The 16134-nt window shown below is 39.3% G+C and overlaps 1 protein-coding gene across 5 annotated transcripts; it reads right to left on the minus strand.

Moving 5' to 3' along the window:
* Positions 1 to 1553: 1553 nt before the first annotated feature.
* On the minus strand, positions 1554 to 15713 carry atcaya (ATCAY kinesin light chain interacting caytaxin a). 5 transcript variants are annotated; one of them, XM_039810687.1, is made up of 14 exons: positions 15547 to 15711; positions 15039 to 15395; positions 13208 to 13303; positions 10633 to 10691; positions 10255 to 10518; positions 9226 to 9399; positions 8985 to 9087; positions 8607 to 8738; positions 8166 to 8252; positions 7671 to 7769; positions 7423 to 7458; positions 5892 to 5960; positions 5690 to 5745; positions 1554 to 3898 (listed from the first exon to the last, which is right to left on the minus strand). In XM_039810687.1, coding segments are annotated over exons 2-13 (1155 nt in total). In that variant the 5' UTR covers positions 15041 to 15395; positions 15547 to 15711; the 3' UTR covers positions 1554 to 3898; positions 5690 to 5711. The 5 variants fall into 5 exon arrangements, with proteins under 5 accessions (XP_039666621.1, XP_039666620.1, XP_039666622.1 ...); XM_039810686.1 differs by having other exon boundaries at positions 15039 to 15711; XM_039810688.1 differs by lacking the exons at positions 15039 to 15395; positions 15547 to 15711 and adding an exon at positions 13388 to 13445.
* Between the last annotated feature and the right edge of the window lie 421 nt (positions 15714 to 16134).

The following is a 16134-nucleotide window of genomic DNA, read 5'->3' on the forward strand; positions in this document are numbered from 1 at the left end:
TTGGCTGGAGGACAGGAGCACACTGTGTTCCCCTTGACGGCATTACATTATACAATACATGTACATGTAAATGTATTCTGTTATAAGTAGGTCCTGCATTCAAAATACTAAAAATACTAAATAAAAAATTACATTATGAGCAAAATATACTTTACATATAAAAAGTAAAAGCAGTTATACACAATTGACTATTTCAGAGAGTTAGGCCTATACTATATACATATCATATTGAATATCTACATATATTCAATTTACAATGTTATTTAAATTGGTAGCCATGGAGCTAATGTTGATTATTACTTACAGTATAATGTTCTATGCATCATATTTTCATTTACAAAATAACTGTAACTGTTTAGTCTAACAAAATGTTTCCTTCTGAAATGTAGTGAAGCAAAAGTATGTAAGTACCATAAAAGTAATGTAGAAACATCTCAAAATTGTACTTAAGTATAGTACTTAAAATAGGAGAGAATATGATAGAATCAATTTGACTACTTGAGTACTTAGTTTTACCACTTCAAAATCAAGCTACTATACAGGATCATGTTAGAGATGCAAAAAGAAACCCAAACATTTTCATTCCTAAAAAATGTAGGTCAATTCTTTAAAACTTTATACTAACAAGAACACTTAATGTGAATATAACCACATCTCAGATCAACTTTCATGTGTTAAGTAAAATGCATTGGGAGTGTAAGGGCAATGTGAGCCAGCCAGCAGGCCCCTAAGTTAAAGGTTTCATACACGTAACCCAGCGCAATACAGCATTCCTGTAACAAAGGGTTTTATAACGTGAGTTACACGCTCATGGTGAGACACCTTCTGTGTCTTGCTCTCTTTCCCTGACAGTGTGTGTGACATTCATGTCTATTTGTGTGCATGCGTCCATGTGGTCAGGGGTCAACAGCCAGTGTCTCTCTCTGTCAGTAGTGTGTAAGGGAGAAGGCTGTGAAGGGTGACTCATGTGATTATCTTATGGTTAAGGTGACATCACAGGACTCCCTTGATCCAAAAAAAGACAGACATTTCCTCGGGAGTCTAAAGTCAAACCTGATCACAGTCCAGACATTCAGGGCATCAACCTGAAGCTGTGACATTTCACTAAAAAGGCAGCACCAAAAGTAAGGTGTGTTTTTGGGATGTCCTCATGCACCTCCACGTCTTCATCAAGCAGAAAGTTTGGCATTTTCTGCCTGACATCAAAAGCAACAAATAATACTTAATATGTTCTGTGCAAGAGATATGTTGGAAAAATGAAAATGAAAATGCAGCATATACAGTACACTATGAAACCATAAACATATTTCTGTTACTCAAAAAGATTCAATTTTGATTAACCCATGTAGTTCAGGATATAGCTGTTTCTTGTTTAGATATTTGACTTTACAACTGTACACTAGTGGTTCCCAGCCACTTTCTGCAATGCCCTGCAATGAGTAAATATGACAAACTTGTAGCAAATGGCTGCCTGTTTACACATCCAGGTAAAAATCGAATATGTAACTCCCCTGTATGAGTACACAGAAGGTATAATAACATAAAACAAAACATATTTTGGGAGGAACAGTTTATTCAGTTATATTTACAAGGCAGAACCGATCATGGCAATCTTAAGAACTTGAACCATGTATGATGGATCATCTTTCCCATTTAAATCTGAGCATTTTACAGCACACAAATGCAGGCAAAGATAAATAAATATTGTGCTTTTATAGTCAAAATGATAGATTTTTGGAAAGGTCATAGCAACTATTTTTATGCAAACCTTGCTTATAATAATGGGTGTGACTAAACCTATAAACTACAATAACTTTAAAAGGGAAAAGGCTACACTTTACATTCCTTCACTTTTTCTGGATTTCTTTTACTCATTTGGTTAAAAAATAGGCACTCAGTACAGCAAACAAACTTCAAACACAAAGAATGACGAGCTGTAACTGAGCAGTTCCATCATGGATAATAAATATTTGATGAAACTGCTCAGGTTTGGTTTACTCGTGTGAAAACAGCCTAAAAGGACTGAAAATAATTGAAAAGTTAAACCCTTTCTTTAACATTCTTGTATCAGAAAGGCCAGAATTGAGATGGCACTTTAGAAACAGACATTTCATGAAGTCCTATTTTCTGTAAAAAAAATAATAAACATGTTCATGCTTTACTAACAGCTACACAACTGCATGGCATCAGTTATGATATTTAACAACACAATATAAACTTTAGAAGAACTTTTCTCCTCTTAAACATAACCGAATCCAACAGTGCAATCCTCTGCCCTCCTGCTACAATAAGTTGAACAGATGGAAGACATGAGAGAAAATCAATGTAACCCTAGAAAACATGCAATCCATAATGCATTAGGATGTTTGATAAATGTTTAAACTTCTGTTAAGTATAAGAATGTGCTCACATTGTCCCAAATGTTCATCAGAAACAACCACACTAAAAACATAAGTGAATGTCGCTCTGCTGAAATGAACTTAACTTTTCTAAATCTCCACATAAGCTTTATAAGCTTTATAAATCTGAAATAAGAACCACTTTATACTTCATCAAGTTGGTGATCAGAACATGTTTTCGGAATCTGAGCTGACAGCAAATGTTCCCATATGAAACAGAATGAGCACAATTTATAAAAAATTATATGCAATCATTGTGTACAATGTTTGTGTATTATTGTCTTGATTATGGCCACTTCGATACAAATGTCAAACAACATTTTTTGCAGATGTTTTGTATATGGTGGGTTAGTATTACTATTATCTTTTTACAAACCAGTCAAATGTTTGGACACGTTTTCTCATTCACTTGAATGGGAAAGCGTGTCCAAACTTTTGACTGGTACTGCACATGACATATACTAGAATGTAGCAGTAATATGTGGGATACAGTCTAAATATTAATATAAAGCATATTTGTTTAATGATGTATGACATCTATTCATGTGGCCATAACCATGTTACACAAAATAAACAAGCATTGTATTTTACAACATTTTCTATAATATAATTCTTACAGATTTTCTCATATGGGTTTTTCAGACCACAAAATGTTAAATATTGATCATGTTTGTGTATATTCTAAGCACAATACGACTGAGGCACAAGGTACAGTACAGATGTTAGTACATTTGACATTTTCAAAATGTCAGTACAGCAAAGGAGTTATGATACAGCAGTTATGAGGCAAAACTAATAAAGATTAAAGAAGGCATCTGATGCATTGTTATTTACATCTAACACACATTATATTTCCCAAGATCAGCATCTGTTACATCACTAATGTAGCTGTAGACATTACATATGTACACATCACTAGTGTCAGGCAAAATGCTTATAGGCTATCCAATTGTTGATTCTTTTGCAAAAGTCAGCATTTTCCATTTACTTTAGTATATTTATTTAATTATTAAAAAAAGTAAAATTTTAAAGTTGTAATCCTTTAATGAAGTTACAACATGAGTATCCATAATTGGAGTTACAATATTGTGTTGCATTATAGCCTAGAGCGTGCATTTCTGCCAATGTCCTGGTTTTCAAGAGCCTTACAATGGTGTAATATTACAATGTAAGCTATACAACAGGTCCAACCACACAGCAGATGATGTGTTTATGAATAGATAAACCAAACTATAGTTTTGGGGAAACACTTCCTGTAACAGAGTGGTGACTTCCTTCATATATTTTCAAGTTGCAACATGGAACCCTCCAGCAGAGAGGAAGAAGGGGTTCCACACAGAGGAGGGCTAATGAGACAGAGCGTTCACCATCTTGACTGCACAAATTGTCAGCTGGATGTTGATAAAATACAAGGAAGCATTTGTATTGCATTTGGGCTCGTTGCTTCATACGGGAATCATTCGGAAAAGTTCATGCTCCATAAGTCTGTCTGTCACACACTGCATTAAAAGAAAGAAATGTTTGTGGATGATGAAAGCATGACAAGACAATAAAACGTTTTGCTGCTCTCATATAATTCAAAGAAATGTGCATGCACTTTGTCTCAGTCTGATCCTTTTAGGGGATAAAACAAACTGGAACCCAACTGCCTTCAGTACCAATTTTATTGTGTTTAAAAATGTGTTAGTGTGTAAATTAAAAAAGAAAACGGCATCTCCTAGTTAATCAACACTTCTAAAAGAAGTTTTGTGTGCCGGAGATTTGAAGAATCTCTTTTTTTAAATCAACTGCAGTGCAAATTGCTGCAATCAACCTCTGAACTCCACGCAATATGTGCTTATTAAGCAAATTTGTTTACCTAATTGGAGCAGATAATGAAACAATCTGTTGATCCTGACATGTTTTCATTTTAAAGTCACGGCTCCATTGTCAGTTTAACCCCAAAGTTATGTGAGGGCACTATTACTCCTCTTCTAACAAGTAACTTTTTGCTATTTTATCCTGCTCATGGTTTTAATTTAATTCTATATATTTCATCACTGTTTTTTTTTTCAGTCTCCATGACCTTTATCAGAGAGACAAGACAGTTACAGTATACTACTGCAAATATCCTTCAGCTAAAATCAGTCCAAAGATAAAGCCTACACCAAAATGAACAGGACCCGAAAAACAAGTCTGTCTAACAACCAAGTGTCAGTGTAAAGGCCCTGACACACCAACCCGGCTGACTGTCGGCAGGAAAGGCACGGACTGATCAGTCGGCTCTCCAAGGTCCAAAAAGTGCCTTGGAACACACCGAAGCGACACCGACTTGAGCGTATCTTCTGCACGTGTGCGAGACGTAATAAAAAAAACAAAAAAAACGGAAATGACGAACGCGTCACGTGGATCTGGTTTCTCCAGCTGACCGATAATGGCGGCTGATTCGAAATACGATCTTGTATTTTACGAAAACAGTTCATTGAAACGTGTTTCTGAAAAGATTTTAAGCGAGAAATAGGCCATGCAGTTACTGAATCTGTCTTAATTTCAGACCGACAAAGGTCAGTTTAAAAGATTTTCGTCAGATTTTGAGAGGCGTTAGCACTCCACCAATCAGATAGGTCATTGAGTCCGACTGCCCGCCGTCCGACCCAGCAAGTCAGGTCGGCTAAAATGAACGCCGACAGCCCCTCCGACGGACAACGGCACGGAACACACTGAACAGATTCGAGTCACTGACCTCGCCAGACTGTCCGACAGCTGATTATTGGGTTGATGTGTCAGGGCCTTAAAAGTCTGCAAAACATTATAAACTACAGGCAGCTGTGCTCATGCACATGCGATGAATCTCTTTGCGATCAATTTTTATACAGTACAACATAATTATGTTTACTTTTCATTGGTGCACATTGTATCTTTGTTATTTATTATTTTATCTACATGCCCATGGCCTCAGGTTTAATCTAAAGTACACTTGATTATTTAGGTTTAAGAAATAATTCACGCTCATTCAAAATGGATAAATACCTGACTGCTTAAAATGCATGTAATGAATGCAATATAATAAAGAATAATAAAGAAGTGATTTTGTTTGTCACAGAAAGTGTAAACAGTAAGCACATGTACTGAAATATTTGACACCTATCTAAATCGGATATTTCTACTTAAATATATATAAAACAGTACACTGGAAAATTATTGGATACTATTAAGATATCTGTGTGGAGATATAATGGCATATGTGGTGAATTTATTTCAAAGCACACAGCCACACCGGGGCTTCTACAAGAAACAGTGGTTTATATTACCTTCACCTGCGAAGCTGTGTCCTCATAATCCTTGATTAACAATCATCGACTTTGGCCTGAAAATGCACCAAAAAAAAATGCACTGAGAAGTTTTAGAAAGTTGGAGGGATGAAAGCATACTAAAAACTAATGATTGTCCCAACTAGTTAAATTTCCGATGTGAAAGTATGATTTTAAAATCCAGGTGAGGGTGGATCAGTACCTCTCAGACTTTTTAAACGGCTCCTGTGGGACTGAATGCTGCTCCTGTTGTTTTTGCTCCTGCTCCATCCTACACACACACACACACACACACACACACACACACACACACACACACACACACACAAGCAAAGAGAGAGATGTTCATTTGGTGGGGAATCTGAACCCAGTCTTGTGTAGCTAATTAATCCAGGTTAAGTGCTTAAACCTCAAATCATTTTTGAGTGCAATTCTGAATGAGCAATATTACAGTATTTTTACAACTGCTTCCACACCAAATCTTTATATGTCACCTGATGTTTGAAACCTCTCACTCAAAGAGCAAAACTACACACCAAATCTCCAAAACCATATGCTATTTCTCAGCCTTTCACTCAGTTTTCAATAAAACATTTTTTTCATAACACTACACACGCTTCTCTACCTAAGACACAAAAATCTAACAGGAAGTGACTTGCTTTCCTTTTCCAAACACAACCAATCAAAATGCTACTCTTATTCACCAGGTCCCACACACACTCCTCACATGTGCAAACACTAGTTGCTTAACTGATCATTAACCAATCACAGCTTTTGTATAGGCCTATAAATAGGTCAAAGGTCAGATTACCTGTTTGGAACAATGGATGCAAACAATAGAGCAAGGGGAGTAGGTGGGAGAGGCAGGGGACGACAACGAGGAAAAGTTCAAAGAGGGCGAGTTGGAGGAGGAAGACGAGGACAAGGGTAAATAAGACAAAGAAAGAGAGCCATCGCTGATGAGACAACACTTTACTGATCCCCCCCCCCACCCACCCCATACGAACGTACACACACACACACACACACACACACACACACTCCCATGTGTTTGAATATGTGAGTATGTTTATCTGATGAGCAGGAGGCAACTTGGATGGCAGCCTCGCCGACAGTGTATAAATCCAATGTGTGTGAACGGTGCCTGTAATATGTAAAAGCGCTTTGAGAAGTCATTACAGTAAGACTAGAAAAGCGCTATATAAATACAGTCTATTTACACACACACACAAATGTGTTCTTTATTCTAAAAATGATACCTTTGGTTTACATTTGTTGGTAGTTTTGTTTTCTTGTATGCTACTGTATACAACACTGTGCTATTGTTACAACAGTAATGTTTTGCCAAATAAATATTTTCTTTTTCAACATTACATTGGTGTTTCTCAACCCCTCTCAGCAAATTACTTTCACTGTAAAACATTGTTTGGAAATGTAGATATAAGCCTATGAAAGACAAAATAGCTTTAGATTTAGAACAGTCTTTACATGCTATATCCAAACATTTACTGTTATGAAAAAAGTGTTGCAAAATGCTTCATTTTGAGATGTGTTTACTGCATTTTGAATGCAGCATTTAATTTTGCAGATGTGAGGCATTTTGTATTTTGAGTGTGCTGTTTTGGGAATTGCGTGTAGAGTTTTGATAAAAGCAGACACAGTTTTGAAAATGTGTGTAAGCAGTTGTAAAAAAAACAAACTGTAATTAAGTAATCTTTTAAAAATTATTTTACCTTTCCCTCCGTGCTTTAATCCTCTCCTCATCAAATCTGAAAATGAATAACACTGATATATACTCAAGTAAATCCAAGTCATTTTAAAGAACCACAGTACTAATCGTTTTTTTACTTTCATTCAAACACACTAGATTTGTTCACCAGATATAATTTACATGAATGACCATTTTAACAAAGGACAACATGACCAGCTGCTGCCTCCAGATTGGGGTTCTTTTCGCCATCTAGTGGTCAGATATACTTACTGCACCACACACTCAGGAACATGGACGTGCTCCATGGGGACAATCTCTGCCAGTTCATCCAGGCTGTGGACATACTGGATCTTATTCATGAACTTCACACTGCAGAGGGCAACAGGACGACAACAACACGACCACCGTTATCACTGATGTCAAGTCAAGTCAAGTCAAGTTTATTTATATAGCACGTTTAAAACAACCAGAGTTGACCAAAGTGCTGTAGAAATTGAAGTGCATGGCACAACAAGTAAAATCAAAGCAAAAGGAGTCATAAAATAACACAAATAAAAATAAAATAGCAATAAAAGCAAGAAAATACAGTACAACATGTTATTAAAATGCTAAAAACCTCTAAGAGCAGCAGCTGAGGAGTTCTGAAATATACTGGGGAGTCTGACCATGAATTAGAAGCATGGTTGGTGTGTGTGTGTGTGTGTGTGTGTGTGTGTGTGTGTGTGTGTGTGTGTGTGTGTGTGTGTGTGTGTGTGTGTTAGTTACCTGATAAAGGGCCTGGATATTGCCAGGACGGTGCGTATGAACCACGTGGGATGAGCAATGACCAAAGACTTCAGGTTCTTCCTCAATCTGCCATCACAACGCAAATAGCAAGTACATTCAGTTAACACAGTTGTTAGTGTTTACAAAAAATATTAACCACATAGAAATGAGCATTAAACAGAGTAAATGCTGTAAATGTAGCCTGTGAGTTAGTTAGTTAGTCTTCTACTGACTGGCAGCAAGTGACAACATTAAACTTGCCTTTGAGTCTGTCAGTATCAATGTTATGCATTTCTGTATGTTGATGGTGAACAGTGCTCAGCAGCTAAATATAGCAGACATAGATGGGCTTAACTCATATTTAACTTCAGAATAGTAATTCTTTTAAATCAATCAAAATTATAGTTAATATGTTAGAGTAGTTTCTCCATAGTTTCCCACCTTCTGTCAATCATTTGGTAACATTTCTTGAGCCAGCTGATTCCAGGCATTTTACTCCGAGGAGTGGCTCCGTTCATGTAGATGATCAAGTAATCTTCAGCCACTAGCATCTCCAGACTGCTCACCACAAACCTGGAGGAGAAGGATGGATGTTATGTGTTGTTGCTTTGCTATAGTAAATAATGGATGACCTCAAAACAGTTGTATCAAAGGGGACAACATCATGGACGGATTATTAGACAACAAGCGCAAAGATGCATGAAAAGAACTGGAACCAAAAGGACATGATTAGGACGTGCTTACTTTTGATGGAGCCATTCAGTAATCCATCTATGCACATTATCAAAGCCTGTACTTGAAAGTCTGAAAGTCACTCACAGGAATAGGTTCTCCATGATGTAGTGATAGTCTGGACAGCTGCTGTCAGGCAGGTAACAGGCAGAGAAAACAATGATGGCGTTAAGGCCCTCGCCATAATAACCTGAAGGGAGAGAGTTTCAGTTAATAGTGAATAACACATCTCTGCATATGGGTTACAGGCTGCATTTTTTGTATATTACTGGAAACCATGTTCCAAAGTTTTTGAAGAGATTGATTTGATTTCTGTCCTATCACTGACCTCCGTGTGTGATGACCCGGAGGTAGGGTCTGATGACCTGCATGTCAATACGATGCTCCTGTTCTCCGATGATCACCGTCCTCCAGAGGCGTCCGTTGTGGGCATTCCCCTCCTCGTCCACATCTCCTGAACCGTCAGCAGGACCTGCTTTGGCCGAGGCCACCGGTGTGTCATCTGGACAGACACAGAGCCAGATTTTGTTCTTAATTCTGCCTGAAGTAACACTGTAACACTTTATAGATAATGCTTTTTCCTTTTGGTGTGTTGTTAAATTGTTATATTTTATTTTATTCTTATTTTTTGTTCAAAACAAAAATAAAGAAAGAAAGAAATATGTGCCAAGCAGCATAGTGTTGGTTCCAAAGAAGAGTAAAATATATTATCTGTGTGTGTAAACTCCTTTCAAAGTGAGGTTTAAATTGAACATTTAAATTAGGATTACCTTCAGTTTCAACAAAACTAGTTTCTTTTTGTCTTGCTGTCTAAAGATTAAGATTAATTTAGGATTAGGTTGAAGACATCTTCACTCTTCAGTTGTGGACAGTGGTGGAACAAGTACTCAGATCCATTACTTGGACGTGCACGCCCACGCACACACACACACAGACACACACACACACACACACACACACACACACACACACACACACACACACACACGCAGATAGAACTGTTACCCCCGGGGTTAATGCAATAACAAACTAATGACTCTATGTAAAAACTTTTGTTTCTGTGTATTTCTTATTTTAATGCTGCAAATTGCATTGCTCCAACATAGTTTATTTGTATTAATATATGCAATGACAATAAAGATCTATCTATCTTAAGTAAAAGAAGTATTACAGTATCAGAAAGTTTTACTTAAAGTATCAATCAATAAAATGAGTGCATTCGAAGTTGATTTTAAGATTCAGATTAAACTGAAAACATAATCTTAAAGCTAGTTTTGAAAGGTCAGTGTTAAACGTAGTGATAATAAAGGGGGTTAAAACAGTAGACAGTCATGCATGTTCATTTTTACCCACTTACCTTCCCACTCCAGCTCGTTGCCATTAGTGATAAACTCCAGCGAGTCGGTCTCGTCAGGTGTATCAATGTCATCGACGTTGATGTCCAGGTCATCCGGTGTATCCAGGAAGTCATCTGACAACAAAGAGCCCTCACTTTGGTCCAGTGAAAGGTTCATCTCCGGGGCAACCAGGGTACGGCGTTTACGGTGGGACGAGGACAGGCCACCGCTGCTGCCTCCTCCTCCTCCCCCGGGTGGGCTGACATTCAGGGAGTTAGGAGGAGCTGCAGCAAGAGGAGAGATATATCAAGAAATACAAGTGATGTCATAAAGCAAGGGTATTATTGACTTCCCATTATTTACTAATCAGTGAGCTCCCACTCCCAAGGGTTACTCACAGGCTCTGTTGTCTGTGAGACCACAAGAGGGATCCATGTCTCCGTACTCTGGTAGTGGTCTGGAGAAAAACATACACAGGTAAGCAACCAATACTGTGCTTGTTGAGCATAATATAAAATATAAAGCCAGTCATGATACTGAAGACAACCGAGGTTTAGCAGAATAATCATTACTCTTACTGGATCTTGAATAAAAGCAGCATTAACTTTTGGCTGATGAGATTTATTACATGTTTTTTTCTGATCTCTATTCTCCAGCATGAAGCAGTCTCTAACTACAGCCTCACAATAAAATGTAACATTGTGATAAGGATGGTGTTCAATGGACCAGTCAAGGCGTGGGTGTTGTCACTGATCTGGCTAAGCACTAAAAAGAGGAGCAAGCAGAAAAGGATAGAGATGGTAATTAACTTCTCTCAAGGGAGAGATGACCATTACAAGGCTGGCACACAGTGCGTAAAGGGAGGAGGAGGAAGGGGGGGATAGTGGAGAAAGAGGGAGGAATAAAAAGACAGAAAATTAGTGGAAGAGAGAAAAGAGGGAAGAAGTTTGTCTCTAACAAAGCGGTGCGGCTCTCTTTCCCTTTACGCTGCTTGTTATTTACTGCTTACAGCGCCAGGAGGTCAAAATCCTGCTTTGCATATGTTTGTGTAGCATGTGCCCATCTGTGTGTTTATTTGAGAGTAAGCAAAACTATGAACATTAGGACAGATTAGAAGTGTCTTTTTGCATATTAGCAACAATAGTGCAACCAGGGAACTGAAAAACAGATAGAGAATTGTACAATTAAATGGTTCAAATGCAAGAGATGCAGAGAGCTACAATGCAGCGTAGCTCAGCAAAGAGGGTCTTAGCTGCATTCCTGTGAAAGCCAACTGCTTTAGCCTCCCATCTAGAGGACAGTGTGCGACAGTGTGTGCTCCTCCTGAGCCAACAACACTGGCTTTAGCCCAGAGAAACATGCGCTGAAGAATGGTCCGACCCTTTTCCCAGGGGACCCCTGCAGGGATTATTAGTCCAGTGCTTCCTTTGTCAGAAATGAAGTCAATTTTATAAACAGATTTATGGTGATTTCATCTTTTAATAAAAGCAAGGTAATCTCTTTTGTTCCGGTCACAATATCAGGATGAATTGATGATGCTTACCTTCTGGAAATAGCACGGGGCTGCTGTTGTCAAAGCTAATTCCAAATAACTTTTAAACCTCACACAGCTTTAGATTTGGTTTGCTTACTCATTCCCTGTCTTTTCAGCATATAACAGACAGCGTAGAGCAGAGCATCTCTCAGAGGCTGCCTTAATAATCCATTTGCTGCTGGCTGTTACTCCGTCTCTGTCTGTCTTTAAACAAAACCTGCCACCATTTTTGTGACGATGCTGTGTTGTTGATCGGTGACTGCTGTTGCGTCATATGACGTAGCCTGAGACCATTTACAGACAGAGCTGCACCTGCTGCCTAGCTTCATGCCGCTCAATCTGATGGAGGAAGGAGGAAGGAGGAAAGGGAGGAGAGAGGAGGGAGGAGGGAGGAGGGAGGAGCCCAGCACTGATCTCAACCTCTGATCTTCAAATTCAGTCACACTTCTCCTGTAGCAATCTTTATGTTGCTTTAATAATAACTTTCCCTTCATTCATCTTTCTCTCTGTTTCTCTTTCTTATTGTGAACATGAAATTAAATGTCACACTGGGCTCAACCCTTGCTGTACATTTCACATCAACACAATGATCATTAAAATCTTCAGGTCAAATAGTAGCTACATTAATAGCTCCATTGTTGCTAATGCAGTGGAACAGAAACACGATAGGGCTTTCATTACTTTGAGTAAGCTTTTGTAAAATAAAAACCATTAACATAAACAGAAATGCTTCTAAATCCACCCAGACTAAACTGCAATGGAAGTAATATGGTGCAGCTGGCCCGTAAAAAAAACCCTGTTTGGCAATTAATCTATAATTAACTGCACAACTAATCACAAATAATTCGCAGTCATAAATTAAAATGTGCTGTATATTCATCAACACACACACTATATGCCATATGCCACACAGAAACACACACACACACAGCACACACAGCTCTAAGGCCGGCTACACACTGGCACTAAATACAGATATAAATGTAATAAAAAAAAAAAGATTTTCAAATCTTGCACCTGTCAATACAAAACGAAATTTTCTGTAGCCTATTTTGCCGTCAATACTGCTGACGTTGTCTTTGCTGTTATCAAATCAGTACATATATTTTTATTTTTTCACATGAAATATACTACTGCTTGAGTGCAGTAAATCAATGGGAAACATACATGTGTACAGACAAGGCTAGCAGCAGCGCCACGTCAGACACGTTTCTGGTGTGTAAAGACAGATAAATCCACGCAGCCGCCACGCAGCTGACACGCAACAGAAACGCCACGGTCACGCCACGCAGCCAGTGTGTAGCCGGCCGAAGAGATGTTAGAACAACAGATTTTTTCGCTCAGCTGTCTCATAGTTTCAACATCAACCAATTGGCTGTATCTGACATCAACAGAACACTTTCATAGATGATGAGCAGTAGAAAGTAAAAGGATCCCACCTGGGGAAGTCTTCGTCCTGCCACTCGTCTTTCACTTCCAAGTTCTCCATTCGTAGAGTTGCCTCTGTGGTGCCCATCAGAGAGGAGAGCGGGGGCCTGTAGGTGTGAAGAAAAATGTTTATCAATGAACCCCATTTACAATAACAAGGGAAAAGTGTCACATTAAATCAGTGTACTAACTAGACAGTCAGCTTCATGGCTGCACTGCTGGAACACGTGTTTGACATAGATGACAAAGGGAAAAGTCAGCAATGTTACATTACAATTTGGGGGCTGTAACCGCTCTTTAGTCACACGGTTTTTATCCCCCTGCCCAGAGGAGCACATGTGAGAGGCATGTGACTGACTCGGACAGAGCCCACTTTCTGAGCTCAGCTCTCCTCAAAGTCAAATATCACATACAAATTTCTTTCTGGGTGGAATTTAAGAGGCCAATGAGGAGGACGACATGCACACCTAATCCTCCCTCACTGCTCGCTAATCCTGCCGCACTGATGTGATGCTGCCTGTTTGATCTTGACTCACACTCAGGCTTCTATGTCACCATTAGAAAAACCTCTCTTCAGATCTAATATTAATTTGTTTGTGCTCAAGCGTTTTAAAGAGAATTCACATACTGATGAATGCCTACAATACAATGATTACACACTGGCTCCATAACCAATGGTGGCATTAGGATGCACTCCACTCTTCTAAATTACAGGATTGAATGCTGAAATCCAGATGCATTATCACAACACAATAGCAACACATTAACAACAGAAGCACAGGTCTGTTTTGGCTGGTGAACCGCATGAGAGGAGCACTGTGGATATTTAATTTGACCTTAAGTCCTGTTCTCTTTGTAGTTCTCCACTCAAGTATGAAATAAAAACCACAATGATAGAGGATTCCCAGGTTTGTGTTTGGAGGTTATATTTAGAAACAGACACTCTGAGGAAAGGCACATTATATGTGCTTGTCTATAGGTGGCAAAACTGTAATGCAGGTCAGAGCGTGTTCAGTGACTAGAGCGCAATGAAAATACTGTTATAGGAAAATAAAATACAACAAACCCTGTGTGATCCTGACATTCCTGTCAGCAGTGCAGTGTTTAAATCCTAATGAAAAATAATGCAACATGGGTTCCTGTGATATAATTACTAGAAGGAGTGGTGTGGTTTTGGTGGTTTTGGCATCAACACTTGTGGTTAAACTGGAAGACAGCCGAGTCTCACATAGAGGAAATAATTCATTTCTGCAGGCCTTACATTACACACAAGGAGCAAAGCAAAGATAAGAGATTGTACATGAAGCAAAATTACACACTTGTTTGCAGCAGGTCAAAGTCACATAATCCAATGTAACAACACCCCAACAAGAAAGCAGTAATGTGTTAGTGTGCCATGTACACTGTCAGTTTAACAAGAGTGGAGAGCATAAAACAAAATAAATCGTTAGACATGTAATTTAAAATTACAGTGTTTATAAACGCTGTATGGAGAAATTGACCTTTAGCGTAAGATGTATTTCATTAAAAGACTCCTGTACATGTATTGTGCTGCCCATGTTCACTAATTCTGCTTGAAAACAGCAAGGTTGCAAAAAAAGATTTATGCAAAAGGAATTGCCACCAAATGTGCAGCACATTGCCATTGCAGAGTCAAATGGCCCCACAGCCTTTCTGGGTTATCTCAAATTTAACAGCCAATAGGAAAAAAAACACAACATGGATTTCATGTGTTATATGTGGGCAATCTACAGTGATGTGCAAGCAGTCAGCGTAAGGTGTCTGCCTTGTGCAGCAGGCAGAATAGAGATGCAAGGACGTTAAGTCAGTGACAATACTCACATGAGCGGTGTAAGATCCCCTCAAAACCTCTCTCTGGTCTGTGTGTCTTCCCTCCTCCTCAGTCACAGACGCATAGATTCAAGGAGAGAAAGTCCTGCTCCTCCACATCAACAGAGAAGAGGGGGGTCAGGCTGAAATTTCTCCTCTCACGCTCCCTGTCTTTCACTCATTCACATGCGCACACACACTCATGCACAGACACACAGTGTCCTCGATGTCAGCCACTAGCCAGCAGCAGGTGTCTGAAGACAGGGGGCACCTCTGTGCTGGACTCCCCCTCTTCTCCTCCGCCTCTGGCCACCGTTGATGAGGAAAGACTGGCCGTGAAGAACGAGTCAACAGCTTGCCTCTCAGCTCCTACATCCACACCACCAAGACAGAAAATGTCTTTAGTCAGAATGCATCTGCTCTGGCATCATGATCTCTCTCTCTATCCCCCTCTTTTCTCTGCTCGTAACTCCAAATACCTCTAGCGTATCTCTGTCCACTCCCAAATAACAAGTCAAACCTTTCTGTGGGGTGAAATTGAGCCCCGGACTCTGTGTCCCTTTACTCCATTAGTTAATCCTGCAATTGTTTTCAGTAGTCCTCTATGTGGCTGCTGTTCCCTAGCAACAGCATCTCTCTCTCCATACATAGCTTCCCCCTCCTTCTCTGTCTCATCGCCCCACTCTGTTCATACCCACTAGCCTATACCCCAACTCTCCACATATATAAATTATTCAGTCCCTTACTTCACTTGCACCCAACCAATCATATCACCCCTGCCCAGTTTCCCTGCAATGTATGCTGATGGCTGCACATTCCTATAACAGGCTTCTTTCTATAACTGGCATATATGTTTTTCCCCTGCTCAGATTTAGGCCTAGTGGCATAGTTGTCCTCAATTTTGTGGCGCTCCTGACCCAAGCTGGAAGATTATGATTTCCAGGCAGTTTAATGAGAATCTAAATCTTATATTTGGTTGATTTCTTTTGTCTCCATACGCAGTGCCTGGTAGTTGGGCTACATAAGACAGATCTGTACCTATCTTACCATCGCTGCAAGGCATGATGCAAGCATGACTGACAGGCACACGCGACATTCAGCCATAGCA

The sequence above is a fragment of the Perca fluviatilis genome, chromosome 9 (assembly GCF_010015445.1).
Source record: "Perca fluviatilis chromosome 9, GENO_Pfluv_1.0, whole genome shotgun sequence".
Taxonomy (NCBI): Eukaryota; Metazoa; Chordata; class Actinopteri; order Perciformes; family Percidae; genus Perca; species Perca fluviatilis.